Here is a 27640-nt window from a genome sequence, read left to right as displayed (position 1 = left end):
ACGCACCATTGTTCCTTCTTTGGCCTCGTCGCCTCCACGGTGCTAGTTCGAGCTATTGTTGTGCGTCTTTCAGGGCAACCCTGACCTATCAGCAAGCGGTGATTTGTGGATATTTTAACTGTTTTGCTGAGCTCTCATCCCGCCTTATAAAGCTGCCTTTTGTCAGCTGACGGCGCGTTTTCGTTTGTGCAGAATTTAAAGGATCCCAGCGGGAGTACTCGGCTGCTGAAGTAGTGAGTCGGTATGGGACAGACGGAAGACTGAGATTGCACCGTGCCTTTTCCTCTGCTGTTTTCCACTTCTTTGGATTTCCTGCGTAAAATAGAGAAACGTGGGGGAGAAAACGTCACAGGACGTATGTAGCCGAAGAACAACACTGCATAAGTCTCTTTTAAAGGTAAGAAATACTCGCCAGAGAAAGTCACATATCGTGTTGGAAGTAGTGAGCCGGGCCTGGTGGTCACTTGAGAAAGTTGGGATAAAGAATCACCGGAGTTTTCTTCACGTGCTTCATTGTTTAAAACACCATTTACGGTGTTTATCCTGGAATAGGACTTGACTTTTTAGGGTAGTTTGGTTTTATCACCTAATGTAGAGAAACACAATGAAGAACCAGGACCGAGCCAACATTACTGCTTTTACATCTTTATATTTAAACAGTCAACAGAATAACACAAGAAACCTCTTTTTGTAGCTTGTAGAGCCTTTTTTACTAGTAATTTACACAAGTTTACTGCCTACTCTTCCCTTTCTCCTTGCCTCACCCAGTCTCTCTCTCTCTCTCTCTCTCACACACACACACACACACACACACACACACACACACACACACACACACAGAGAGAGAGCTGCTCCAGGCCTCAGCTGTTCCAGGTCTTTATTGTAACACATATTGTTTCACAGCCAGGGATGAAATATCTTTAATTCACGTCTTTTTGGATTTTTTTTGTTCAACCCTCCTCTTGAATGTGTTTTATTGTGACAGTGCAGCTGTTCTCTCCACGTTTACTCTCACTAAAACATTGATGTCTGTCAGAAGATATGAAGTAATGGCGTGTGTGTGTGTGTGTGTGTGTGTGTGGCTACAAATTCACTGTCCCTGTACTTGTGCACTCGGGTGCCACAGTAATCCTCCTCCATGCTAATCCCTCTGTTAGTGCTGCCTAAATTGGTTGGACAGTCGTGTTGCCCTCCCCTCATACACACACACACACACACACACACACACACACAGCTGGAATGGAGAGGGCTGTTGGCAGAGGATTGAGGCGCACTAACAGGTGTTGTTGGCTGGGATTCAGCAACTTGAGTTTAACTGCAGACATTAAGGATCCTGAAATAGTCCTCGAGTGTCCTCATGGCACGAATGAGACTCTACAATGTCATTACAGTTGGCTGATTAAAAGCTTAGAAGTCAAACTCATTACGTGACAAACTCTCATGCTAACAAACGACGAATTCTGTTGACCGAAAGAGAAGATCCGTCTTCAGAAGAACGATGAGTGAGAACAAGAAGAGCTCTTATATTTTATAGCTTGTAGATGGCTCATTCTCTTTCCCAGCTTCACTCCAGTCTTTGACAGTCGCAGCAGGTGGCCTCGGTGGCTTGAATGGATTCGGAAGGAAGTTCCCCCCCCACCCCCCCGTGGCCCCCTCTGCTTACAGTGATTGGCAGAGATGGCAGGCTGCCCTGAAGATAAGGCCGGGCTGCGCCTCTGAAAGTGTGCCATGGAAATGACTGTGCTCCGCTTCAGTAATGGTTTGCAGCCCTGCGTCGTCTCCTCTCTGTGAGCGAAGTGTTTACAATGCAAGCGTTTCAACTTGGCTCTCGGGCTTACGCGGTGGATTTATCTCTCACCACGGGAGCAAGATTGCATTGTTAGATTTCACATGCCTCAGTATGGCTAAGATACAGTATGTCAAGAAACGCACAGGAGCATCCTCACGGCTCTTTTTCTATTGTGATGAAAAGAACACGAGAAAATCAAATTCACCAACTTTGTGCCGATTTTGAAACATTTTAAGTTTGAGGCAGAAATGCTCACTGCTGAACTGGTTTGACACGCTCACATTCGACAGTAGGCTACTTTTCTAAGGGTCATGTTGGAAACTAAGATTTTTTTTTGTGTGGTACATCAGACACAAATGTAGTTTTTAAGTTTTTACAACTTAAAGATTCCATTTCGTCACTGTTTTCCTATTAAAATAAATCTCTATAAATAGCTTCGGCCCTCCTGAAACATGCTATTTTCTTTTTATCAATGGTATGTGTAGTTCAACATCCATAAACAAGTTGTTTTGTTGCATGTCATGGAGATCCCTCCTGTGTCCTTGCACCAGTCGCAGGATTGAAACACCAAGATCAAACCCTCTGGCTTTGAACCTGATGGTTTCTCTCAGCAGCTCACTTCGACCTCCTGCAGAAAATGCTTTGAGCACTAGCGGTGAAAACATTCGTGTTGTTACCTGACTTTTAATTCTGGAACCAAAATATATATTTCTGTAACGTAGTGAGTTGAATTTCCCTCGGGGTCAATAAAATCTGTCTCTCTATCCATCTCTCGTATTCTTTGACGTGAAAACCTCAGAATCAAACCTCCGGCTGTAACAGGCAGGTTGGACGGTTTGCACTGGCTCACTCATTTTAAAGCCGTCTCCTTCACCCAGTCTGATTATCACTGACAACTTGTTGCGACCTCCTGCTTTTTTTCCCTCATCCTTTGTAGCACTGATGTTGTGTTGGACAATAGAAGCGCTCTACAAAGGACCACACCTGACCACATCCTGCTGTAACGTTGAATGTGTTCAGAGGTTTCCTCAGATGTGGCCACCTTGGGAGTAATGGCAGCCGTACGCGTATGACCTCAAAACTGGGAGCAAGGGATTAAAACAAACGCTCGATGATGAGGCCGAATTTTACAGCTCTGTGAAAACGTGAAGAGATGTGTCATTGCCCTTCAGTGAGAGTTTGACCAGGTTCAACTCTTTAGCAGATGACTGATTCAGGGACAAGAGTTGAACCTGGACAGGCAAGCATCTCTTCTTTTCTCCTTTTGTTGACCTCGTGATTGTTGCAGTGAAAGATACAACAGTTGTTGATCAGTGTGCATGCTTTCGATGCTTTGGAGGTTTGATCCAAACCGTTTCCTCTTTTCTAGACCCTTGCTGGTGTTGATCTTACTCTCTGACGTCGCTTTTGCGTAAAAGTGTCGGCTCGGTGAATTGATCGAAGAGAAAGGAAAACGAGACCTGCGCTGCTAAGTTTTGCAACAAAGTTGGGCAAAATTAAAAGACGTCACTTTTTGTCCCCAGTGACCGGAAAAAGTTACGTAAGACAGTAGCTCAAAGGTCGGTTGGCCTCTCCCAGTAGTGACAAGTCACACCGATAAGCAGAGTCCATAACGTCGTAATGTTGGATCAACACTAGAGAGCTCACACTGTTTTTCATCCAAAAGCAGTGTCAATACTTTGATCTATTTAAAGAGGGTGCACCTATAGAACCGCTGCATTACACTAATATTACAAATACAAGCTATGAGCTGGCCCTAAAACACTTTAGAGCAACAGGCCTGGTTACTCATAGTGCTGGGATTTTTTTTTTTTTTCCGCCTGCATGCCAGCCACAGTGAAAGCGTCCCTCCTGCAGCTCTCCTGTATTGTTGTTGTTATTCAGGCCTGTATGAAGCAGAAGCCCGTGTCTCCTCAATCTGACACGGCATCACTGGCAGTCTGGCACTCGGCTTCACGTGTGACATGTCTTTGGATGGGCTCTGGCTCCATGGGCTGGGATGGGCTTTTGTGTTATGTAGTCGTAAGCGTACAGTGAGCAGAGTTTGTCTCCCGTGTTGGGTACGTTTTTAGTGTGAGCACATTTCAGAAGTACTTTTGTCCCCGTACGACAGGACAGTGTTTACTGCGTTCCCTCGGAGCCTCCAAAGGAACGGTGCATTCCTCCAGCAAATCTCATTGTGTGTTGAATAGCCTCGTTCTGGAAACCATCTGAGAGGGGGTGAAATAGTCAGCCTGTAATTTGATGTGCTGTGGAGTCAATTAGAGGCGTCATTAGTTTTGGTAAATGTGTCACGGAAGGAAGTCAAACAGAGGCGACTTGCATTCATCTTCACCACTGGTATTATCTCCTTAATTATCACAGTAGGTAGTTTGGTGGAAGGGTTTTTCTTGTTGTTGTTGTTTTGTTTTTTTTCAGAGTGAGAGCTGAATGAAAGGTGAATGGCATGGTAGAATCCCTCACACTGCCAGGATGAACTACTGCATTACAAAAACAAACGCTTCTTAACTGATCAACATGGTAAAATCTGCTCAAAGTGGACGTACTTAAAGTTTTCTTCATGTGATGCAATATGACGCTTTTTGCATCACATGAAGAAAACTTTCAAGCAAAGAAAAACACATTTTTCTCGTCTTAGTGCAAAATGAGGGCTGGATTCACGACCATACATTATACATTTTTTTTTTAACTGATGTTTTGTTTGATGGTTGGCTTTTTGACTCCAGTCATGCAAGTAGAGCGTCTTCGGCCTCATTAGCATTTGTGCTGCTCGGTGTTAGCATGTGTATAGCTCAGAGGATTGTGAGTGTGCTGGGCTCTGTGGGGGAGCGGCACACAGTACTTTCTCTTTGCACATAACAAAAGGTAGATGGGACTAACAACAGAATAAAGTTCTCCATGGGGGGGAGGGGGGGGGGGGGGGTTCTAAGATGCCTTTCAAAAGAACTAAAGCTGAAGCAAGAGGATTGAGTAAGTTTGAAATGATGTCTTGATCTTTGGATGGATAGATACTTCATTGGTCCAGAGGAAAATTCAAGGTTGATCAAAAACGAATAGATACTAAAACAGGACCTTTTCACAGTTTTTATCAGAGCGGGAGCGTTTCATCTTTAGGCTGATATTGGCTTATTAGGAATAGAACAGCATCAGTCCATGTGCTGTCTGATTTGCGTGGAGACGGAATCTGTGGAATTCCAGTCATCATGATCTGTTTTAGTCTGATTCATCAGGATGAACCCCAGACCGGAGTATTCACTTCCAGGAGACGGCAGACGATTTGAGCCATTGATACCCTCCTTGGACTACACTCGCTCTCTGCTTCCATGTTTTCTTTCACAGGCCCGTCGTTTGTTTGCTGTAGCATTAGCTTTAAGGTCAAGTGCTGTGGACATTTCCAGACATGTCACGGTTGACACGTGCGACAGAATAAGGTCAAAGGTGGTGGTCATGTTTATGTTGGCGTCTGCTCTGATTTCTGTCGCTTCCAAAAGTGGCAAGCATTGTGTTATGGTTAGTCCTTCCTGCATATGAATACAATAAATACTACACAATTTAGTGACATGGGCTGCATCAACATTATTCCCCTCTTTATCCATTAAACACACCATTTCTAGAATAAATGCACATTACAATTCTCTTGAGCTGTAAGAGACTTACACACGTTCAGTTGTATTTTTAGACTGTTACATGGATTTACACTCGGTGACGCCCAAAAATGGTGTTTCCCATATTTGAAATGTTGTCTCTACCCGACGGTCTAAAAACAGACAAAGTGTTAGCGCTGAGGAGGGCTTTATTCAACTCAGCAATATTTGAATAAGTCTTCGGCCTGATAAAAATGAATACACATGAGTTATTAATTAACTTATTAACGAATTAATAAATTCACCAACTGTCCCCATATAGAAATTAGCTACAGATGCCGTCTCTTTTTTTTAAAAATTTAACCAGACTTTAAACGTGTTTAATTCTGCTGAAAAATAAAAGGGCCATTGTGGTATGAGACTTACGGGAATTTTTGACTTTTGCAGGGAGCCTCAAGTGGACACTCACTTGATTTTTCTTTTTTATGTAAACACACACACACGCACGTTCATCAGACTTAGCCAAATGTCGTCATTTAAATCTTGCCTTGAAGTCCCCTGACACAAGTTACAAGTTTCACATTTTAGAAAGTTGATCCACTGCTGTGACATTTGAGATTTATTAAAAAAAAAAAAAAAAAAAAAAAAAAAGACATTAAGGAGTCATGACTTTCACCTTCTTCCTGGCTGATTTCTTTGTTTTTCGATTAAATTTCTTTTCCTTCAATGGGAACCAACACTTGCAAATCTCTTCCCTCCCTTTATGTTTCAGTGGTTCATTGAATCAAACAAAACCTGATGAGTTGAGCAGTGGAGAATGTTCATTGTCTTCAGGGTTGAGTGAGCATAAAGAATCACAGGACAAAAGCACACAGATGGCCCATTGTGTCGTCCTTCTAATTGTTATTCTAGTTTAAGATTTATTTTTTGGGTGTGTTTTTTTTTTCATTTGGAGTTGTCTGACGTCTCTCACTGGTGCTCACTACAATCTGTCCTGCTCCTTAACTTTTACAGCTTCCTGTAGAACAATTCATCGCCCTCCATTCATCCATCTCGGTCCAACACTCAGACTCCACTTCCGCTGCCTCAGCCAGCAATGGCTTTTGTTCAATACTGTTCATGGAAAGAAATCAATGCACCATTTATCTAAACAAAACAAAAACAGTACATCTATAGATGGATTTTTGACTGATTCTCTAGTTTAGTTGTAGAGCCGCCATGCACAAGGGAAAGTCATACTTTCAGTAGAGATGGATTTCTTTTTGTCATCATTTGGTCTTAGTTCCAGTGCGATCGATCAAACTTAAGGGCTGCCAAATCAATACATCCATTACAAATCCTAGTGTGTTCTTTAGGGTAGTGGGTAGATCTGAAGTGAGCCTCTCTGCTTTGTTCATTCAGCTTCTGGAAGGGTCGCAGATGAAATGTCCTTCGTACAGTTCTGGACACCTGAGGGGCTCAGAGCTGATTTTTTTTTTTATCAGGGTCATTTAAGTTCATTTTCAATTTGTATAAATGTGCTTTGGGAGTATATGCATAGTGACAGTTACTTTTTTTTTAATCACATGTACTTGTCTATTTTTAAACCCAAAGGCAGCATTAAAGAGCATACAGTGATCCCATCAGGCCCCTGTAATCTGTTAAACTTACCTCACGCTGACATTCATGATGAAAGGTGGATACATAATGAAGAGGGCTTTAAATGTTGTGCCTTGAACTGATGATTGCCGTTTACAGATTGCGGTTCTACTTTCTATGATGTAGCTAGGGTTTGGGATCTTTGAGTGTCTGACGATTCTTTGGGTCTCGATTCGAATAGATTTTCGATTCCAAACGATTCTGGATTCATTGATTTGTGGATTAAAAGTCCGTTTATGAAGTAGTACTCAGGATCTGCTGCAGTCATCTGTGAGACTGGATGAATTTCATGTTGCTCGATGTGGCATACTACTGAGTTGAAGAGGCAGCACAGAGTAGGTAAATTGGATTTCTTTTAAATCTTAGAGAAGAATTTCTACATAAATTTACACAAATTAATTCTTTTCCCACTTCTAAATGTAGTGCCGTCTGGTTAATTTGCTTTTTGCATTCCCATTTCAAAGGTCGATTCCTTCGTTGAGAAACACAACTTCATGATCATTGGTACGCCTGGAAAGTTTCCACAAAGAGTGAACTCACTCTGAACCGCCGTTTTGCTGACGACAAAGACACAAAGACTTTGAGTTTGTGTCCCTCATAAATAATCGAGTTCACAGTTCCAAGGACGTCCTGACAGGAAGCAGTTTAGCAGTTTTGGAATTCATTACCCGCCGCTTAGTCGCGGCGAGTAATGAATTCCATTTATTTGCTTTTCTAAAATACACCTTCAACTTTTGGTAAAATACTTTGACATGTCTCAAACGTCAGACCAGAAGAAGCATAAATATGGAAGTAGCTCCGTCCTCACATCAAGTACAACAGAAGGAACTGAAATAAGAAAATCATTCATGTTCAGCCTTAATATGAGATGAATTAAATAAAATCACCTGATGATGGGATCGCCGGTGGCGCAGCGGCAGTGCGCGCGATCCCATGTATTGAGGCTATAGTCCTCGCGCGCGGGCGGCCCGGGTTCGCGTCCGGCCTGTGGCCCATTTCCCGCATGTCTCTCCCCACTCTCTCTCCCTGATTTCCGACTCTATCCACTTTCCTCCCTCTATAATAAAGGCATAAAAAGCCCAAAATAAATCTTTAAAAAAAAAAAAAAAAATCACCTGATGATGTCAGGAGACAGAATTTGCCACCAAAAACAATATGCAACGTATACAACATGCTCATTGTCAACACACTTCATATTCCTACATGTTCAACTGATCATGATGAGAAAGCTGCGTTATTGAACGGAAGAGCGGCGGCACATTCACTTCCCTTCAAAATAAAACCCCAGTGTCTTTTTGTTGATGGTCTTGACTTTGTGGTCCTGCCATGTATGAATGACAGCAGCACCGACCTTTGTTAGCCATTTACCAAGCGCAGTGTGTGTGACCCGTCTCTGACGGCCATTTCCAACCATGTTGTAACATTCCCTGGCCAGAATATGAGTCAGTGGCAGTGGATGTGTCTCGGACTTGTTTTTTCTTGGCAGATGATTTCATTGTGTACACAGGACACACACACGTACTTGACTATGAGGCCAAAGGTGACGATGAGTAAACAGAGGAAGCTGTAGTGGACCACACACAAACGTGTACAGGATCTATTTGACTCTCTGTCCAAACATTAAACATTACCTTTCCCTCTGTGACACATGAGCTGAGCCTGAACATGTCAACAGGAGGACATGTCTTTCTTTGAGCTCAACTGATTTAATGTAAGTCCTTGAAGTCCAGGAAACGCATCATGACACGTACACAGGGCTTCATATATGAGTAAGCTCAGTAGCTCATAGAGCACGGACTTGTAACACCAGGAGCCCCCCCCCCCTCTCAAATGGGTGTCAGTGATAGTGTGATCAAAGGGGCCAGAGTTGAAGTGGCCGTAGGCTGTAACTGGAGCTCATGTCTTGCTGGGCTGACTTGACAGGCTTTTGTTAGGACGTGTGAAGTGGCATGAGGTCATTCTTTGCGCTCTGTATTGTAAAGAATGATGCCCCGAAAAGATCAGGCCTCGTATGAACAATGACAAAATCATTCCTTACAGTAAAATACACCAAAAGAAATGTCTGCTTTCTTGAATTTCGTCTTTTTTAAATCTGGGAAATGGGAGCATGTTGTTGGTTCTTCTTAAGCAGAAATGCCCAGTATCTCAGCGGGGCGGTTACTCTGTGCAGTCCATGTAGAGAGGATGTAGCAGCCAGCTCAGGTTCTCTGACCCTCTGCACTCTCTCTCCTCCCTGCGTCCGACTCTTTCCACTGAAAAAATCTCTTTGTACTTGTGGATCACAGACTCGAATTCTCCAGAAAGTTAATATTGTCATCTTAGTAAAATGTCATTTACAGCTGATTCAGGGGATAATTTGAATGGTCAAGTCGAAGATAGTTTGTGTTAACAGCCAATCATCTCACCCGTTTCCTTCTCGTCCTCCCTGCAGGCTTGACGATGGGTTGCGTCAGGAGTAAAGAGGACAAGGGCCCGGCTCTCAAGTACCGACCTGACAACTCTAATGCCACGCCGATCAATTCCCACTTGGGCCACTACGGGCCTGACCCCACCCTGATGGGTCACTCACCTGCCATGAAGACGCACAACAACAGCTACAACAGTCACGCCGCCTCCCTAACGCCGTTCGGCGGGGCGTCTTCGGTCATGACGCCGTTCGGCGGGGCCTCCTCCTCCTTCACCTCAGTGGCTGCTCACAGCCCGTTCCCCGGTGTCATCACAGGTGAGTCTGTGGAGGAGGAGAGGGAAGGAATACTTTTGGATAGCTTTCAGAAAAGAAACCCAACACACATGTCAGTTTCCAGCTTTTTCCACTGTGCATTCATTATATGCACAGGACGTTGATGAGCAGCAGATGTTATGCAAATTAGACATTCGAAAGGACTGGGCCAAAACGTCAAGGCCAAAGAGGAACCCAAAATAGTCTGTAATATGGGAAGCAATGCACAGTGTCTCCGGAGCCAAACAAAACAAAGAGTGACCCTGACTTCAGTGAACTGACTCATCCACAGTTCGAGTTCTGCTCGCTGACTTTGAATTAGTCAGACGTGAAATGACATGAAAACTGGTGACATGAAAACTACTCCGGTGCCTTTTTTGTGTCGTTAATAAATTATAGATTAGATGGGTAGGTTATGCAATAAACACACATACACAGCGCAGAGTGATGTTTCTTCCCAAAGCGCACACACGCACACACACACACACACACTAATGCACACTCACACACACACACACACACTAATGCACACTCACACATCCCCCGGTCCCTGCCGTGATCTCTCAAGGAGGATAATCTGGCCTGAGGGGCTGCAGTAGATCTAATCCTGCCCGTTCAATTTCCTCCTCCAGATAAACATATCAGAGTCATGTTGTCTCCCTGTGCTCACTTCAGAGCCGACGAATCATCTCTTTTCATTACGGGGGAGAGATTAAGTGACACCAATTTGATTCACTGACGTGACGCTATGTCACCCAGTCAGATAAAAAAAAAAAAGTGTTCCTCTGCTGTGTTTTCTGTCCAGAGGCACAGGCAGCGAGAAATTTCAAAACAAAGGGTTTGTTTGAAAGAAATGTCTGTCTGTCTTATATTCTTAAATTCTACCATGCTCATGAATGCTTCTTGATCCTGATTATGAAGAAAGACGTGCAATTCTTTTTACCCAGGTGTAAAATATGGTGAACGTAAGAAAGCTTTGTCATGAAAAGAGCATCGGTTATCTTATTTTGAAGGATGACAATGGTTGATGAACTTATTGTTTCTTGTGCAACGTTTCCAAGTAAAAGAAATGACTTTCTAAAAGAAATCCAGCGTCCGCTTGAGGCCCTGAAAGATGAAGTCGCTGTGGTATCTCCACACTTCTGATGCTTGGTGTTCTGTGGTTTGCAGGCGGCGTAACCTTTTTCGTGGCGTTGTACGACTATGAAGCGAGGACATCGGATGATCTTTCATTTAAAAAAGGGGATCGCTTCCAGATTATCAACAACACGTGAGTTAAACAGACGAGCTCCTGCTGCGGGGATATGTGTCGACATGGGTGTGTGTGCGTGTGTGCGTGTGTGTGTGTGTGTGTGTGTGTGTGTGCGTGCGTGTGCGTGTGTGTGTGTGTTTAATCCCTGATTGTGTTCCAGTCTGATATCAAGGCTGAACTCTGTCTGGGTTAAGGGTTCCTGTAATGGCCCATCTGTTTAGCCCTCGTAGCTTCTCTCACACCACAGTTTCTTCCTCCAGTTTCAAGATGTCACACCCCGCTCTTCTTCTCTTGTTTCGTCAAACATGAGCCGTTGTTCTTATCAAGTAGATGAATATGTAACATTCACAGAATCTGTATTTAAAGCCACTAACAAAACAAGCTGAAGGTCAAACTCCTTCAGGAATCAGTTTGCTTTAAAACACCTCTGCGCTCATTCCCTCTCAAGAGGCGAAATCATGCGAGCGATTTTTGCCCATCTATTAAAAAGCACTTATTGCTTCTATTGTCTTCTACATTCTGGCCTTAATGTTCCTGACTATATTTGACCGATGTTCACCCTGCACGTCTCAGTGGTCGTAAAAAAAAAAAATAGAATAACTAAGGGGTGCTAAATGCTTCTTCCTCAGTTCAGAAGAAGGATATTTCCCAGACGTGCACAGGTGTGAAAATAGGCACGGTGCCAAGTTCTCCACATTCATCACACGCGTTTAAAGGCACTGTCCACACACGGTGATGAAAAGTCCATCTGCTCACAGCGAAGAGGTGGGAGGAGGACAAAAGTGCTCCGTTTCTCTAAACTGCAGTGAAACAATCTCTTCCTATACGACGACGGTTCCTGATCTTTGTTTAATTTATGCTCACACATCTGTTGTTGTTCTCACGGACAGAGGACTTTGTTTTTCCTATATCTCGCTGCAACATTTCCACTGTTAGTTGTTGGTGTTTTTCGTTTATATCTAAAACTGAAGAAATGCATCATCCATTAAAATTGTTTTTTAAAAAAGTATTTCTATTCTTGTACTTTTCTACAAAACTAAACCAACATTTTATTTATTCACAACATATGTTATAGCTGCAGTTAAAAACTTTCCGACTAAGATTTGAAACGCATACGAAGCGATTAGAAAAGATGTTTGTGACCTCTTCTAACAACGTTTTGATTATTTGCACCCTAGCAAGCTAATCGAGGGCTTTTCTTGTGCGGAACAAGTAGCATTTCTTTTTGTCGATATCACTCTTGTGTCCATGTTAAAGCAGGTTTGCTCATGCAGAACATTACTTGAGTGTTGTGTTCGTGCTTTTCCCTCAGTAAGGGATTTACGTACTTCCTGCACCTCTGCTTGCCGTGACCTATAAACCACTCCCTCCGTATAAGGGCTTGGAGAACTGACGTGTTTGAATGACGCATAAAGTGACCTTGTTATTTTTGAGGTTTTTTTCCTTCTTTTCAACCTTCAGTCTACTTTTAAGAGTAGGTGTATTTTCAGTCATGCTTTTTTTTTTTTTTTGGTCTGTATTGTGTATTTCTGATTTCCAATTTTCTTCCCTCCTCAGTGAAGGTGACTGGTGGGAGGCTCGCTCCATCAACACCGGACAGAAAGGTTACATCCCCAGTAACTACGTGGCTCCAGCCGACTCCATCCAGGCTGAAGAGTGAGAACTCATTAACTTTTCTTTTCACCCTTTATTTCTATCTCCGTCCTTCTCCCACCCTTATCATTCCTTTTATTTCTGTTTCCTTCTCATCATTCCTTTGTGCTGCCTCACCCTGCTTAGTTTCTTGTCTGATTGAAACATGATTTGGCTGGGCGATCACACATCGTGACTAATAAGTCGTGCACCAACATGGCAGCACAGATCTGAAACAATGGAGCCCTGTGCTGTCGCTGAGAGTCGGTGGCATTCCCGTTGCTGTTTATCCGGTGTGACTGAACGGTTCCGAAACTGTGCTGCTAATAGACCATCATGGCCTGCTTTCTGATTGGTTGAGAGCTACAATGATTCCTGTATTAGCTGTTTTAGGTACTGACAAGAAAAAGAAAATCGTGGTGGTTAAACCAGTTTGTTAGCATTCCCCCCCCCCGCTCCCACATTTCCGATCTCTCTTCAGCTTTACTGTCAAGAACTGTGAGCAACAGTAGTCTGGCAGTTATGTTGTGAGTCCCCCCTCTCTCTTTCTTGTCTCTCTGCAGCTAACTAAAATGTACCTTTTTTGCTTTTCCGTGTTTTTTTTTTTTTTATCATGTTAACTTAATCAAGATGTTTAGGATTTCTACATGACTGGTGCAAACCTCAATAATATAACACATCCACAGTCGCACTCATTCTTGTGCAGTGTTTCACTCTCAGAGCTTCTCCTGTGTCTGACTCTCTGACTCTCTTGCTTGGGCAGATGGTACTTTGGTAAAATGGGCCGCAAAGACGCTGAGCGTCTCTTATTGCTTCCAGGGAACCAGCGGGGCACTTTCTTGGCACGAGAGAGCGAGACGACCAAAGGTAGGAGGATTATTTATTGAAAGCAGATCTAAAAAGAAAGGAAATGTATTCTCTTTTTGGTACGAATGTAAAATGCTGACTTGTTGTTGGTTTTTGATTTTTTTTTTTTTCAGTCATTCGATAATTCAGATGAGAAAAATGTAGATTTGTTAAAGGCTAAAAGTGTTTTCAAGTTTTTCTGTGGTATAAAGCCTAACATTTGTGGATTTCAAAGGTGCCTACTCTCTGTCGATCCGGGACTGGGATGAGGTGAAGGGAGACAACGTCAAACACTACAAGATTCGCAAGCTGGACAGTGGCGGTTATTACATCACCACTCGAGCCCAATTTGACACACTGCAGAAGCTGGTGAAACACTACACAGGTATGCAGCCTGTCAGCATGACCTGCTTACACATCATCATCATCATCATCATCACCATTTAGACTAATGGTTGTTTACAACGGGAGTGCTGCTCCTACTCTCAGGAAGTTTCTCCTCTTGTTCTTTCAGACTCATGTTGTAGTTTCTCACCAATGATGTCTAGTCATCTGCACATGAACAGTGGGATAGTCTTTGTAATACAAATTATACAAATTGTATTTAAATTAATTAAATTTTTTTTTCAGATGAAATGCATAATTCAGACGCAGGACTGAAAATGTGTTACAGGCACAATTGTTTCTCAGTAGCCATGCTTAAAAATCAGGAGGGTTATTGATTTCCTCCAGATACACTTTTTAGGATTTTGGTTGATATTATCTGTAAATCCTGACGGAAAACTTAATAACTCCTGTGCTCTGAAAAGAGAACAAAGAAAATCTGTCATCTGTAGCAGCTGTAAAGATGTAAAAACTTGAATCAACGTCTGCACTCGGGTCTATTTTTTTCTGAACCAATGACGCCTCCCTGCTCGTTCTCTACACCATGCATGCACAAGCCCACACTCAAAGCATGAGCTGAGTTCCGCTCCTGGACCAATGGCACTTGTGCATGTAAGTGAGGGGCGTGGCTTTTGTGGGAGCACAGAGGGGAGGGGGTGGGTGCAGACGGAGCACTGAGGGAATGCTACATTCAATGTCATGCTAGTTTTCATACATAACCAACCCTGCCTTGAAGCCAAAAGAAGTGTGAATATGAAAATGTCCCATTTAAAAACACAGCCCTAAGCCTGCTGTTATCTCTCCATAATTATGAGCAGGCAGCTGTTCCCAGAAAAATCCTCTCCGACTGTCACAAGAAAGTCTTTAGATGATGAAAACAATCAGTTCATTGAACGCTCACCCAGAAGTAGAACTCCTCAAACAAGGGGCATAAGAAACCCTTCTGACATCACGTGTATTTATTGAACTAATGATGTCATAGCTCTACACTCCTTTTTTATGGTCATTCAAGTGTAGAGCTGTGAAGTGCAGACAGAGGTCATTAACAAGTGTGAGTTTATGCAAATGATGTTTGTAGCTTCTTACCTGTTCAGTGACTTGAAAAACAAATAACAGGCTTATTAACTGATTCTGTTTGCTGAAGTCAAATACGGCTTTTCACATGAATGTTGATGCTGCTGAGGTCAACCGCTGTTTGCTCTCACTGTGTTCTTTACAACAACAAAATAACAACACGGCGATATTCATGCTTTGTAACCCAGACTGGAATCAAATTGAGTTCCTATTGGTTCATCCCAGGATGTTCAAATAACCAGAAAATGGGATTATTTCTGGAAGAGAAAATAAAGTGTTGTTCTAGGAATGCCTGACCCTTTTTAGTCAATTGAATCTGTTGTTGTTGAAGTGCAGTTAGCAGCTGTTGTTTTGTGTAGCGCTGTTATATATATAACTGATATTTTGACAGTCCACTGTGTGCACTTAACGCTACCCTATGGTTGTGTTTGTGTTGACCAGACTGATGCTTGAACTAAAACGTCATTCTTTTTTTTGTTTCTACATGTCTGTTCCTGAGCAGAACATGCTGACGGTCTGTGCTACAGGCTAACAACCGTGTGCCCGACAGTAAAGCCTCAGACTCAGGGGCTCGCCAGGGACGCCTGGGAAATCCCACGAGAGTCTCTCAGACTGGAGGTCAAACTGGGACAGGGCTGCTTCGGAGAGGTCTGGACGGGTAAGCCTCGAAGCCAGATGTCGATGATGCACTCGGAACATGTTCGCTGTGCGAGGCTGATGAGCTTCAGTATCAGTTTGAAGAACTATTGTCAACTGCACACACACACACACACGTGCATTAAACAACACTGAAAGGTTGATGTTTTTATGCTAACACTGATCATGAATTAGTAAAGAAAACAAAGAGCTGCAGAAACATACACTCACAGAGCCCTTAGGGTGCACATATAGAAACAAAACATCCACCGTGCATTATTTATAAGACATGTACATGTGATGTAAAACAACCCAGAAACAGTAAGAGCACATAAAAAAAAAAAGTGTGTTTATTGAGTGATTCATGTTAGCTTGCAGCGAAGTGGGAATGACCTCAGAACAGATCTGGTCTCACTGGCCCACATACTGATGCAGAGACGGATTGCAGCACGCAGCTCAGTAATGACAGGTCACCTCCTACGCTTCAGTTCCCGGGGCCCGCATGTGAGACGGGGGGCCTGTGAGTGAGCACGACGCTGTTCTTTCATCACTCAGTCTTTCATTATGCGTGGCCTGCAGCAAGCCTCGACCTGAGCGCCTCCGCTGTGCAATCCCAGGAATCTCTCTGTCTTTGTTCTGTGTGGTCTTGCTCGGCAAAAACTTCTTCCTGAAACTTGTTCCTTCTTTTTTTTTTTTTTTTTTTTTGGCCCCCTACCTATCCAACGCTTTAACTTTTCAAATGTCTTGCAGCCTATCATTTGACCTCTGCTCTCCTACAACCACATGGTATTAGTAGATCATTATCTCTGCCCTACTCTGTCCTTCAGCTCGTGTGTGTGTGTGTAGTTTGTTCAGTATGATTCATTCATGAAGGTCAGCCACATGACGAAGGCAGCAGATCTTCCTGCCTCAGCTCATTGTATGTAAGCAGGGCGTGAGTAAGTGGCTCTCAAATGAGGAAGTGGCTGATTATTTAAGCTGCTGTGTTCTCTCTGAGCTGCTCTTCACCCGCGGGAATGCTGCCAGGGATCACTGGCATGGCGGCGGATTTTTAGAATCACCTTTTTAATCACTTAAAAAGGGGTCAAAAAGTCTTAAAATGCACCTAGAGGATTTAGACGTTACAGAATGTATCGCTTAATAAATTGGAAATGCGCTTGATTCATTATTTTCTGCATTTCTACCATTCAAGCTCCATGAATGCACCACTGCTTAGCGGTTTATTTTGAACAAGAGGAGCTCATTTTGCTTTCATTTAATGTTATTCAGGTACGTGGAATGGCACTACTAAGGTGGCCATTAAGACACTGAAGCCGGGCACCATGTCCCCAGAAGCCTTCCTGCAGGAGGCTCAGATCATGAAGAAGCTCCGACATGACAAGCTGGTGCCTCTCTATGCTGTGGTGTCTGAGGAACCCATCTACATCGTGACAGAGTTTATGGGCAAAGGTAAAGGCTGGAGAATCTACTCGTACTACTAATTTTTCCTGTGGCAAAATCCCTCCATGTTCTCGGGGCTGAATAATAAGCACACAGCTTTATCTCCTGCTACCATTAACACTGGCCTGAACTATACCGTCATGAGTTCTGTATTTCTCAGCACATAAAAGAAGCAGACTGTTCCTGCAGGATAATATCTCCATATCATCTGGATCTGCTAATTAAGGCTTTTCATTGGATTTCTTTGTTTGACCAAAACTGAAGATCACCATCACTATGTCAGGCGGATAAAGTTTTCACCTGCAAGCTGCAGGCTATTTGAATGAGCTACTGCCATTCTGAAACACTCAGTTGCTCTTTTGTGCACTTTCCTAGATTTTTACATTTGAACAGTTTAGTTTTATATTAGCATTTTTTTTGGCAATCACCATGTGGGAAGATATCACAATAACTGAATTTCTTGCAGGAGAAACTTTAACGTCTCTGTAAAAAAAAAAAAAAGAAGATCAAACAAATAAGCAGTAATCGAGCGCAGTAACCTGCAACAATTAGGTTGAAAATATTAGGGGAAAAAATCAAAGTGTATTTTCATCCTCACTCCAACTTGCTACAAAGTTAATATGCATGGTCCTTTTAAAGGTCGCATATTAAACTTTTCAACAAGTTTAAAAAAAAAGTCTCAGAGCCTCCCAAAACACGTCTGTAAAATGTCTTGCCAAGAGGTCCTCTCTGATCCTGCATTTAAACAAACTTACAAACCCGTCTATTTTGGCCCTGCTCAGAACAAGCTGTTTCTGTGTCTGTAGCTTTAAATAGAAGTTAGCTGTGTCTGACCACGCCCTTCTGGATAGGCTCGGGTGATTTGGACTTTCTGTCACCTTGCCCTATTGTTTACAGTGAGAAGGCAGACTCAGAACAAACACCTACCTGTAGGCGGGGTTACCACGCTTTGTGATGTCACAAAGGGAGGATCTTCGAACGGTCTATTTGAGCACACATTTTCTGAAGAGAGTAGACTGTTCTCAATTCTTTAAATTACATGGGGGGGAAATGCATATAATAAAACTTAGTTATGGTAAATAAGAAGAATGACTTTCTTTAGTTAGGGACTCATTCAAGTTCAAACACTTCAAACAAACAGATGAGGCTTCTGTGGAAAGCTTGTTTTTGTTTTTTTTGTGTTTTCTCATGCCTTGTCTGCTTTGATGCTGCATCTTATTCTATGATGATACTTTGCCCAGACTGTTGTATTGATCGTGCCTCACTGTTCTTAAAAAAACTCCCACAGGTAGTTTACTGGACTTCCTGAAGGAGGGAGATGGTAAATATTTGAAGCTGCCCCAACTGGTGGACATGGCTGCACAGGTAGGATGAAACGCCGGTGTTTGAGCTCTAACACCTCTCCCCTTGAACGTCTGAGCTGTTATTATTGTGAGGGAGGGATTATCATGCATGATAAATAAAACAAAGAGAGCTGCGTGTACCCAGCCGTGTGCGTTGGTGTGCATGAGTCAAGCTTTTCAGAGTAAAGGCTTCAGTTCAATCTCCATCTGGCTTTTATATTTATTTAATATCCAACCTGACACCTCTTCCTTCTTCCTCCTCCGCCCTGCTGTACGTGCGTCCCATCAGTCTCAACCACTTAACTGACTGTAGCACTTAAACACCACTCATCAGAGACCACTTGAGCTGGCGACTTCAGTCACCTACTGTGATCTCTTCTTAATTCCCAGGCCCCCTTTTTCTTCCCTCTTCTCCTCATTCAGCAGAGCATGACAGTGGTTGAGAATGACATTGAGGCTTGTTGAAACCCCGACAAACCTCTGAGGGAGTTGACTGAGGAAGTGTTGGGTAGTTGTGTTAAAGGGGGGTTGTTTCATATGGGCCGTTCTCTTTTCTGCCAAAGTTTGGAGTTCTTGAACCAGCTGTCTTAGATTCAGGTGGTTTTAATGTCTTTTGTTTTTACCCCTCCTCCTTCCTTTTTGTAAATGTCTCCGCTGGCGAGATGAATAAAGGGTTATCTAATCTTATCTTCCATCTCTTCCTCCATCCTCTCCAACTCCCTCTCAGATTGCAGATGGCATGGCCTTCATCGAGAGGATGAACTACATCCACAGGGACCTGAGAGCTGCGAACATCCTTGTGGCTGATAACCTCGTCTGCAAGATTGCAGACTTCGGCCTTGCCCGGCTCATCGAGGACAACGAGTATACGGCCAGACAAGGTTTGTAGAGACAGGCTCACCAGTCTCTGCACATCAAATTCATCCAATTCTAACACTTGTATCCCAACCCTGAAGTTCAGTGCATCTAATTCTCACCCCAAGGATTAATGAAGTAATTAAATTCATGGCTTTGCTATATGGCCATGTCATGTTGAGCCCGAAGAAAGCTGTTTTTACAATTTACATTTACAGACCAAATTATTGATTCTGTAATTTCAGAGAGAATTCAACAGGTTTATACAGTGTAATCAGTTGCGTATATATAATGAAAGAGCATTTTATCAGCACTCATGTCACTAGAACTAGTCCTGTTTTTACTCTTACACCTTTTCTTCACCCCCTGCTTTCCCAGGTGCCAAATTCCCCATCAAGTGGACGGCTCCTGAAGCTGCTCTGTACGGCCGCTTCACCATCAAATCAGACGTCTGGTCGTTTGGTATACTGCTGACTGAGCTGGTGACCAAGGGCAGAGTTCCATACCCAGGTACGGACAAGACGCACGTCTGCGTCCTGCTCAAACTTCCCCAGTGTCGTGAGAACGTGAAGGACCGTTTTTTCTAAAGTTCCTCATGGACGGCTGGCATGATTCACTCATTTCGGCCTCAGGATAATTCCTACATGCTATTCTGATTCTCCATCATCTGAAGCTTTTAATAGCATTTTCTCACACATGCAGATCAGCAAAGCACTGCATGAAGCTGAAATGAGTCATCACAGATGTCTACTGATTTATCAGAGCATGGGAAAGTACCCCTCACTCTCATCCACGGTCTCTCCGCTTCCTGTCGCCTCATTTCTGCCCCCTGCTGTCTGAGAGGGGTACTGCTGTCAGCGTGTCAGTGGCGGTGGCTGTTGGAGTGGCACTGATTACAGAGCGAGCCATATGGCAGACTTAACCACCATCTCTGTGAGGGGACCATCTGGCTCCTGTGGCCCTCTTGGTTTTTGATGCAAACTGTTGGGTTTGATTAATTCACCTCAGAGCTGCAGAGTCTCGGGGCTGAACCCGCTCGTTTCTTTTTCTATAACTGAAGCGTGACTCACCAGAAATCTCTGGCTCCGCTCCTGCTGCGCGGAGAGCTTTATTTTTATTCCCTTGCTTGGTAGCATAGAGCAGCGTGAAGCAGGTATACCAAGACCACGTGCCAAGTGTCTGCATGGGGAACACATCATCTTTCTTCTATTTCAGTCTGTGTTTATATAAGCAGATATATAGCTATATGACAGCATGTTATTAGAGCTGAGGTGACAAGTTCCAAGACATAAATCACGCTAACACCTCCTCAGCATCCAACACTCCATCTCTGCAACCATATCCAGGTCTCAGCAGTGACTCTGGGTCGTTCCTCTTTCCTAGTGTGAGATAACCTGATCCCCACTCCCCCACAGGGAAAGGAGGGGGGGGGAGAGAGAGAGAGAGAGCAGGATGCATCTCCAACCATGCCACCGACTTTGTGTCATCACCTCTTTTAGCTGCATTAGAGATCCCCGTGGAGCAGTTTCTGCACAGTGTCACAGGGTTCAGGATCCCTGTCATACTCTCTTGGAGAGTCTGGTTGCTAGGCAGAGTTTTTTTATTTATTTTAAGACTGCAATTAAAAGTAAGGAGTAGTACATTTTCCATGTGGTACAGACCCTATCAGTACAGTTTAGATTGCAATACCTTGTGTTGTTATCTCCAAATAGAAATGTCCTATGTTTATATTTGCCTGTAATTTCTGTTAAACAAAGACGACATTTCTAATCCCTTTTATGTCCAGGCGTCAAGGTTGAGCACTTGCCAACTTTATCAGGATATAATTTGTCCGTCTCCCTCCTCTCATCTTTTTCTAAAAGCAACAGCATGTAACTTTTCCACTGTTAAATGTTGAAGTGTACTGCATCGATATCAGCTAGCATGTAATGCACCTCTCCAGTGTATCTTTTTAACCACAGCCCTCTGCTTTACACCATCAGTTTGTGATCAGTCTGTTGCAGTCTTTTTTTTGTTTTAATCCTTTATCTGCTCAATTTTCACCTCGTTTGTGTTTTCCCCAGGTATGGTGAACCGCGAGGTACTGGAGCAGGTGGAGCGAGGTTACCGTATGCCATGCCCACAGGGGTGCCCCGAGTCCCTCCATGAGATGATGAGGCATTGCTGGAAGAAGGATCCAGATGAGAGACCCACCTTCGAATACATCCAATCGTTTTTGGAAGACTACTTCACAGCCACAGAGCCACAGTACCAGCCGGGAGACAACCTCTAGTTTAGGCCTCATTTGGTTCAAACCTTGGCGTCTTAAAGAGATACATGAGTCAAAGCTTGGGACAAAGGAAATCTTCAATTCTTGGGAGAAGCCTTGACGAGGCTGCAAAGAGAAATCTTAATGCTACAAACTAGTCCACAACCACACTGGTACATCTGCAATGCAAGAAGAAAAATGTGTTGGCAGGTAGAGGTTTGTTTGTGACGCTGGACCAAACGTGTGGGAAAGCATTCATTTGTGCACATTGGTGCTGGTACGTTAAACTCTGGGATTAATTAGAATAATCCACATGGACCGGCCACAGCACTGTGATCAAAGAGCAAACGTCTTTTTTTCCAATATTTTTTAAATCAACAGCTACTTTATTATCCTTTTTTTTATGATTTAGATGATCCATTTCCCTTTGCTCGTCTTTTTTTTTTTTTAAATTTTTTTTTTAATTTGATTTCACAAAACAGTTCTTTGACATACATGAGGTTGGTTTGAATATATGTAGGAGAATAAGCGTGTTTTTAAGCGACCAACTACTGTGGTTGAATTGTCAAGTACGTGCTGTAAAGCTTGGAGGGAGAAAAGATGGAGAGGGAGAAGACGCTATGGTTGAGAGTGTACAGGAATAACCTGAGGAGATGTACATACAGTATGTGCTAACAGATGTATTTTAGTAGGTGTGATCAGGTGGATGAATGAGAGCATGGCGAGTGATTTTGTATGATTCATGTTTAACGTGGTCACTCGAATGACCAATCAAGTCAGTTTATTCAGTTTTTTTTTTTTTTTATTTAAACAAGGACTTGAAATCACAGAGAGGTATTTTGATAATATACGAAAACATTTTCTGTTTAACGTTTTGTAAATGTTTTTAAAATGACATTTCAGCTGTGAAATTTCAGTATGATTCGTTTGTTTCTGTTTGATAATGAGCATCTTGTCTTTCCTTTGGTGCACCACTCTGATTGCTGTAAAACACTCAAACATATTTCTTTATTTTTTAGCAAATCTCTACATACAACCGTCGTATTTCTCTTCCCTTTCCAGTAAAATCCCAGCAAACCTGTGACTAAACATGCCTTCACTGGTTTCAGTTGTTTCTGCTGCAGATAAAGCTTCATCCAAAGCCAACAACACAAAATAAATCCCTTTAATTTGTGTAACTATGCAAAGTCAGCCAGTAATGTTTTCTGGAAAGAAAATGGTGTTTGCCTGTGTCTCGCTGTCATTATCTCAGTGGTGTCTTTTTTAATTCCCTGTTTTAGAGGATGGATCCTGTCCACACTGAGGTAACAAGAACCAGACAGAACCAACACCTTGGGGTCAGGTTAAAACAGGCCAGATGATGACCATCTTACAGCCCTTAAACACGTTCTAAATGAAAGTCCCACTGTCAGCTGTGTGTGATGGGAAATGTAAGACTATTGTCTTTCAGTAATGAAGCTTAGCAATGGGGTAAAGATGTGAACTTTTTTTGTATTTCTTACATTCATGAGAACTTAACATGACTGTTTTTAGACATTTGGACTTGACTTGGGGAGGGGGATACTATTGGACTTCCTGAAATATGGTAACTAATATGATTTTGTACAGAAAAAATAAAAGTTTTAATTAAAAGATTGCCTTTAAGGTTTGTTGTTGACAGTGAAGCCTCGTTCGACATCACAGCACAAAGACACAAAGGGAACATCACGTCCATCTATTCAAAGTTTTATCGTGAAAATGTGTTAAATTAAACGTCTTCTCTTTTCTGTTTTTTTTTTAAATTTATTTTTAAACACCAATCAACAGGTATGATGTTCATTTTGTATTTTGACATCCAAACATAATATTAGCTTTTTGCAGTATATTTACAGCAACATAATGCTACTTTACAGGAACACAATCTAGTTCTGTTTCCAAAGAAAGTGCAGAAAGAAGCTCTGAAGAGGAGAATCTAGTTTTACTCATCTTCAAACCTGTGAAGAAAGAGAGAAATCAATCATTGCTGTAGTTTGACAGTAAGTCATAGAAAAAATATTTGAAAGCACAATTCAGCTAATTTCAAGCACGCTGTCGTCCACAGATATTTTAAAGACATTAGACTTTTTCCAGGATTTTTCAATTAAACACGTTTTTCCAAAAAATTAGGACGACAGGTGTCCTCGTTTAAATTGAACCCAGTACAACTTGCTGCATTGAGGTGAAGATCTCACCTGACCATGTCCTTGTACTTGTTAAGAGCCTCCTGGGTCACATACTGGATGAAGTCTGAGTCCTGCAGCTGCAGCTCCCCGGGGACCGAGAGGGTCAAAGGGGGAGAGTTCAGGATGCTCACCTCCACTGTGGTCTCAGTCTCGGACAGATTCTGTTCATCAAGGATCTTTGGCGCCACCTGGAGAGTGGAAGGAGTACAGCTAAGACGGCCAGCGTCCAAATAATCTACAGTTGTCCTTATTTCTTTCGGAAAAGTAAGAACTAATTGATTTTTAATTGTTAGAAGCAAGTAACTGCTAATTATGAATATGTATGGATTGTTTTAAAAAAGCTTTTCATTCATGCACTAAATTATTCCTTACCACAGTGACACGGAAGACGTTCTCTGAAACGCTGCCGTTGCTCACAGCCTGAGTAACCCAGCTGAACTCGGAGGCCATGTTGCTGAGCCAGCTAACTGTTTCATCAGTGTGACGCTGCACAATAGACAGGATCTCATCATACTGCTCTTTGGACACATCCAGCAGCTGGGAGACCTCATCCAGCTCCACGTGGAGCTCCCGCACAGCCTGACACTCTGGAGACGGGAAGAAAAGTGGTCAAATGAAGAAGTGTGAGTGGATATCTGATAAAGTCAACAAAGGCGCTGAGGCTGATGGAGGGGGCTTTACCTGTGAGAAGGGCTCCCTGGCAAGCCTCGCACTGGCTCTGGAGCCTCCAGCACTCTGAGGTCTGCTTGCGAAGGTCTCGGCACAACTTCCTGTTCTGCAGGAAACGAGGGAAACTCTCCCTCTCTGAATGAATAAGAAAACTGGTTTTACTTTCTTACTTCGAAATGTATTTTAAAAGTCACCTCTGTTGTATAAGCAGACTTTAAGAATGGTTTTGACGCAAACATCTTCCGCAATGCTCTACCTCTCTTCTTCTCTTCCTCCACTGTCTCATGGATGTCATCGAACACCTGCGTCACCACAGCTCCAAACTCCTCCACCACACTCTTGCCAAAGTCAAAGAAGGAGTCCAGCACCTCCTCCAGTCCCACACCTTGCAGGAAGCCGGAGTCCCGGGCGGGGTTGTAGGGATCAGAGGTGTCGGCCTCCTCCTTCAGGATGTCAGTGTTGTTGAGGAAAGCTCTCTGGAGGACTTTGTCCAGACGGCCTCTCATCCTGGAGACCAAGGTAACGCTGTTGCTCACCAGGGTGCCCACCTTGCTCATGAGGCGGCTAAAAGACTTCTGGATTTGGGCGACCTCTGTGTCAGTGTTGTCAGGGCCCTGATTGACCAGGATGTCTCCTCCTTCAACACGGGACTGTTGGGGGCCAAAGCGTCGGGACACTCTGCTGAACAAGTTCTCCACCTTGAATTAGACAGTAGCAAGCGTGGGTTTTACTGTTGTCAGTGTGGCTTTTGAACCTTTTCTAACTATAAGGCAACTTATCTTTCAGTGTTTAATAATTTAAAGTTCAATCTCTTCAGACCCCCCAACAACCTAAAAGTGTGTTTGATTTGGCTGAAATAAAATAGAGTGCACAGACTGAGGCCAGGGATCTGGTTCCAGAAAAGGTGTAGTTTTAAGGAAGGACCACACAAGTGAGTTGTTCTTGGAAAATGTTGCTACAAGTTTCCAGTTCAGAGTGAAAAGGCAGGGGGTTGGAGGTGTAGTTTTCATACCTTAGTCTTGAAAGTTGCAAATCCCCTGCGGCAGGTGGAGGTGTAGAAAGTTTTGCACGCATCCTCCAAACATGGTCTGCACTCCTCCCACTCTGACTGCAGGGAGTCTTTGCACTGCTCCTCCGCCTCCTTCAGCTTGTCAGTCACCTCTTTAGCCAGCTGAACTGCCCCCTGGTGGCCGGAAGGGAATAGGTTAAGTTAAGTTAAGTTCTGGTCTTTCTCTTTTAGGAAAGTTTGCTGTTGTTCTTACCTTCTTCTTTTCGCTGCTGTGTTGAAGTGACCTCATGAGGTGATCGTGCTTCTGCTCATTTCTCCACATCACCTCCTTCATTTGCTTCACTCCATACAGAGCCCTCCTCATCTCCTCATCCACCAGTTTCTCCCCACTCAAGGACAACTCTGTGAAAATTACACAAAGCCAGGGTGAGATATTTTCTTAAGTTAATCTTTCCACTTGTTTTACAGTGAACACAGGGAATGTATAAAAACTATTGCGATTTATATGTCATACACATGATAATAAAACAACAACTGCCAGCTCTACAAAGTGTGTAACATTAATTAATTTATGTCTGATATATGACTGCATATCTGACATGTGTAAAGGGACTGCTGATAAAAATAACGCTAATCCACTCTGGTACAAAACATCATTTATAATGGCGTTAAACAAGTCATGTAAGTTAAACATAGATTTGGTTTCCTCCATGTTGACTCACCCTTTAAAGTGTCCCCTGAGATGCCTGTAAACTGGTCCTCAGGGGTAGAATCAAGGACCCCAAGGGTCCCGACAAGGACAGCCAAACACAGCAGGAGCTTCATTGTCGAGCTCTCTGTTTCTCTGAGGACGAACTCAGTCTCTGAAATGGCATGAGGAGTGAGGTTAGAACTGACACTGAACAATTCTCGCACCATTATACCTTCAAATCCGACAGATACAACGACATACAAAACAAGCTCACATGTAAACAACAAGATGTTCACTCTTATCTGGTTCCGTTCAGTTCATAGGCTCTAAGTTGAGTATGATCAAACACACTGCACATGTCTCATAATAAGGTCTGCCACTTGGTGGTGCTAGATCTGTTCAAATCTCAAACGCTCCTAGTCGAGGGGACCTTAGACTTGGATAAAGGTCAATAAAAAACTGGGTCAGGGAATGTTGATTAGTGACCTCAAAAAATATGTTGAAAACAAAAGTTTAAATGTGTCATGTGCAGCAAGACCAGTGACAAATCAAAACTGAAAAGCTTATGGGTATATTTTGAGCTCTAAACAGTTCTCTTTAGTGAAACATGCTGGGTCGAGGTGAATATGTAGACAACTAGAGCATTTACCTTCAGTTTTGTTTTCATTTGTTACAAAGTTTCAGTCCAATTAGCCCTATTATTTAGATCTAAAACTGCATCATCTATTCTTGTTTTTCAGGACAATAATCTGTAGATACAGTATAAGAGCCTTAAATGAAACCATAAGGTGTCAGCGGTAGGGGGTGAGTGTTAGACATCTTTAAGGATATCTCAGAGCCAACCACAGCTTGAAAATGGGCCCGTCTGTGTTTACGTCGGCACCATCTGCTGTGTCAGGAGGTCATCCTCCATCAAAAGCACACGAGAGACCCTTAGAGGCTTCTTTTATCACAACATGTGTTTACATGATCATTTGTTTTACCAGTAAAAAACGCTACGCTCACTCTCGCCACTACTTAACTGGAGACTTTGCCCCAGTTGAGTTGGCGAAGAGTTACACAAGTTGGCATCCAGCAGGGATTTACAGTAAATGAGGATGTTCCCGCCTGACTTATTTCATTAGGGGTTTAAGATGCTGGTACAATCAGTTCTATTGTGTTTTTCTCACAACATGTCTCGCTGTTGTTTCTTGTTGGCAACAATGCTACAGCAAAATATATTTAGAGAGGTGAAAATATATTAATTTCTGTATTTATAAAGGGCACAAGTTGACCAAACGATGTTTCAGTGACCATCAAAACTAATAAAAACTAAAAAAAAAACTCAAAGTAGAATGCAATAAAAAAAACAGTTAAAATATAATTAAAAACATGGATTTAGCCAATCAAAATAAACTGCAATAATATATTTATCAAAGAATATACCACAAAAATAATAACATTAAATTACAGTTCAATACAAAATGCAAAATCATGACTGATGAAAAGGATCCAAAAGTTGCACGCTGACCATGTAAACAAAGAAACTTACCGGCAGAGCTAGAAGGCGCTTCTCCACTGGCGGGAATAAACAAAGTGTTCTCTGTGAAGAAGTCCTGCAGTCCCTTTGAACTGATCAGGTCTATATGTG

At 42.9% G+C, this 27640-nt stretch overlaps 2 protein-coding genes across 2 annotated transcripts; one reads left to right on the top strand and one right to left on the bottom strand.

The window, feature by feature from the left end:
• Nucleotides 1–23072, top strand: yes1 (YES proto-oncogene 1, Src family tyrosine kinase). The gene is made up of 12 exons (XM_079348087.1): nucleotides 1–397; nucleotides 9443–9733; nucleotides 10901–11000; nucleotides 12540–12638; nucleotides 13378–13481; nucleotides 13696–13845; nucleotides 15421–15576; nucleotides 16824–17003; nucleotides 18283–18359; nucleotides 19065–19218; nucleotides 19571–19702; nucleotides 21256–23072. Exons 2-12 carry the CDS (start codon nucleotides 9451–9453, stop codon nucleotides 21462–21464), a joined length of 1644 nt encoding a protein of 547 aa, XP_079204213.1. The 5' UTR covers nucleotides 1–397; nucleotides 9443–9450; the 3' UTR covers nucleotides 21465–23072.
• Nucleotides 22912–27640, bottom strand: clul1 (clusterin-like 1 (retinal)). Its single transcript, XM_079348088.1, has 9 exons — nucleotides 27542–27640; nucleotides 26042–26182; nucleotides 25573–25721; nucleotides 25323–25493; nucleotides 24567–25008; nucleotides 24323–24445; nucleotides 24014–24228; nucleotides 23651–23829; nucleotides 22912–23413 (listed from the first exon to the last, which is right to left on the bottom strand). Exons 2-9 carry the CDS (start codon nucleotides 26142–26144, stop codon nucleotides 23398–23400), a joined length of 1398 nt encoding a protein of 465 aa, XP_079204214.1. The 5' UTR covers nucleotides 26145–26182; nucleotides 27542–27640; the 3' UTR covers nucleotides 22912–23397.

The sequence above is a fragment of the Symphodus melops genome, assembly GCF_947650265.1.
Source record: "Symphodus melops genome assembly, chromosome: 7".
In the NCBI taxonomy this organism is placed as follows: Eukaryota; Metazoa; Chordata; class Actinopteri; order Labriformes; family Labridae; genus Symphodus; species Symphodus melops.
The sequence above is the reverse complement of the archived record's forward strand: the minus strand, read 5'-3'. Positions and strand labels throughout refer to the sequence as shown.

Excerpts from the sequence above, each read along its gene's own strand:
- yes1 (XM_079348087.1), top strand. The coding sequence starts at position 9,451 with ATGGGTTGCGTCAGGAGTAAAGAGGACAAGGGCCCGGCTCTCAAGTAC. Across the intron at positions 9,734-10,900 it reads GTTCCCCGGTGTCATCACAG|GCGGCGTAACCTTTTTCGTG; the intron begins GTGAGTCTGTGG and ends TGTGGTTTGCAG. Across the intron at positions 11,001-12,539 it reads TTCCAGATTATCAACAACAC|TGAAGGTGACTGGTGGGAGG; the intron begins GTGAGTTAAACA and ends TTCCCTCCTCAG.
- clul1 (XM_079348088.1), bottom strand. The coding sequence starts at position 26,144 with ATGAAGCTCCTGCTGTGTTTGGCTGTCCTTGTCGGGACCCTTGGGGTC. Across the intron at positions 24,446-24,566 it reads GGAGGAAGAGAAGAAGAGAG|AGAGGGAGAGTTTCCCTCGT; the intron begins GTAGAGCATTGC and ends TTATTCATTCAG. Across the intron at positions 23,830-24,013 it reads ACGTCTTCCGTGTCACTGTG|GTGGCGCCAAAGATCCTTGA; the intron begins GTAAGGAATAAT and ends TCCACTCTCCAG.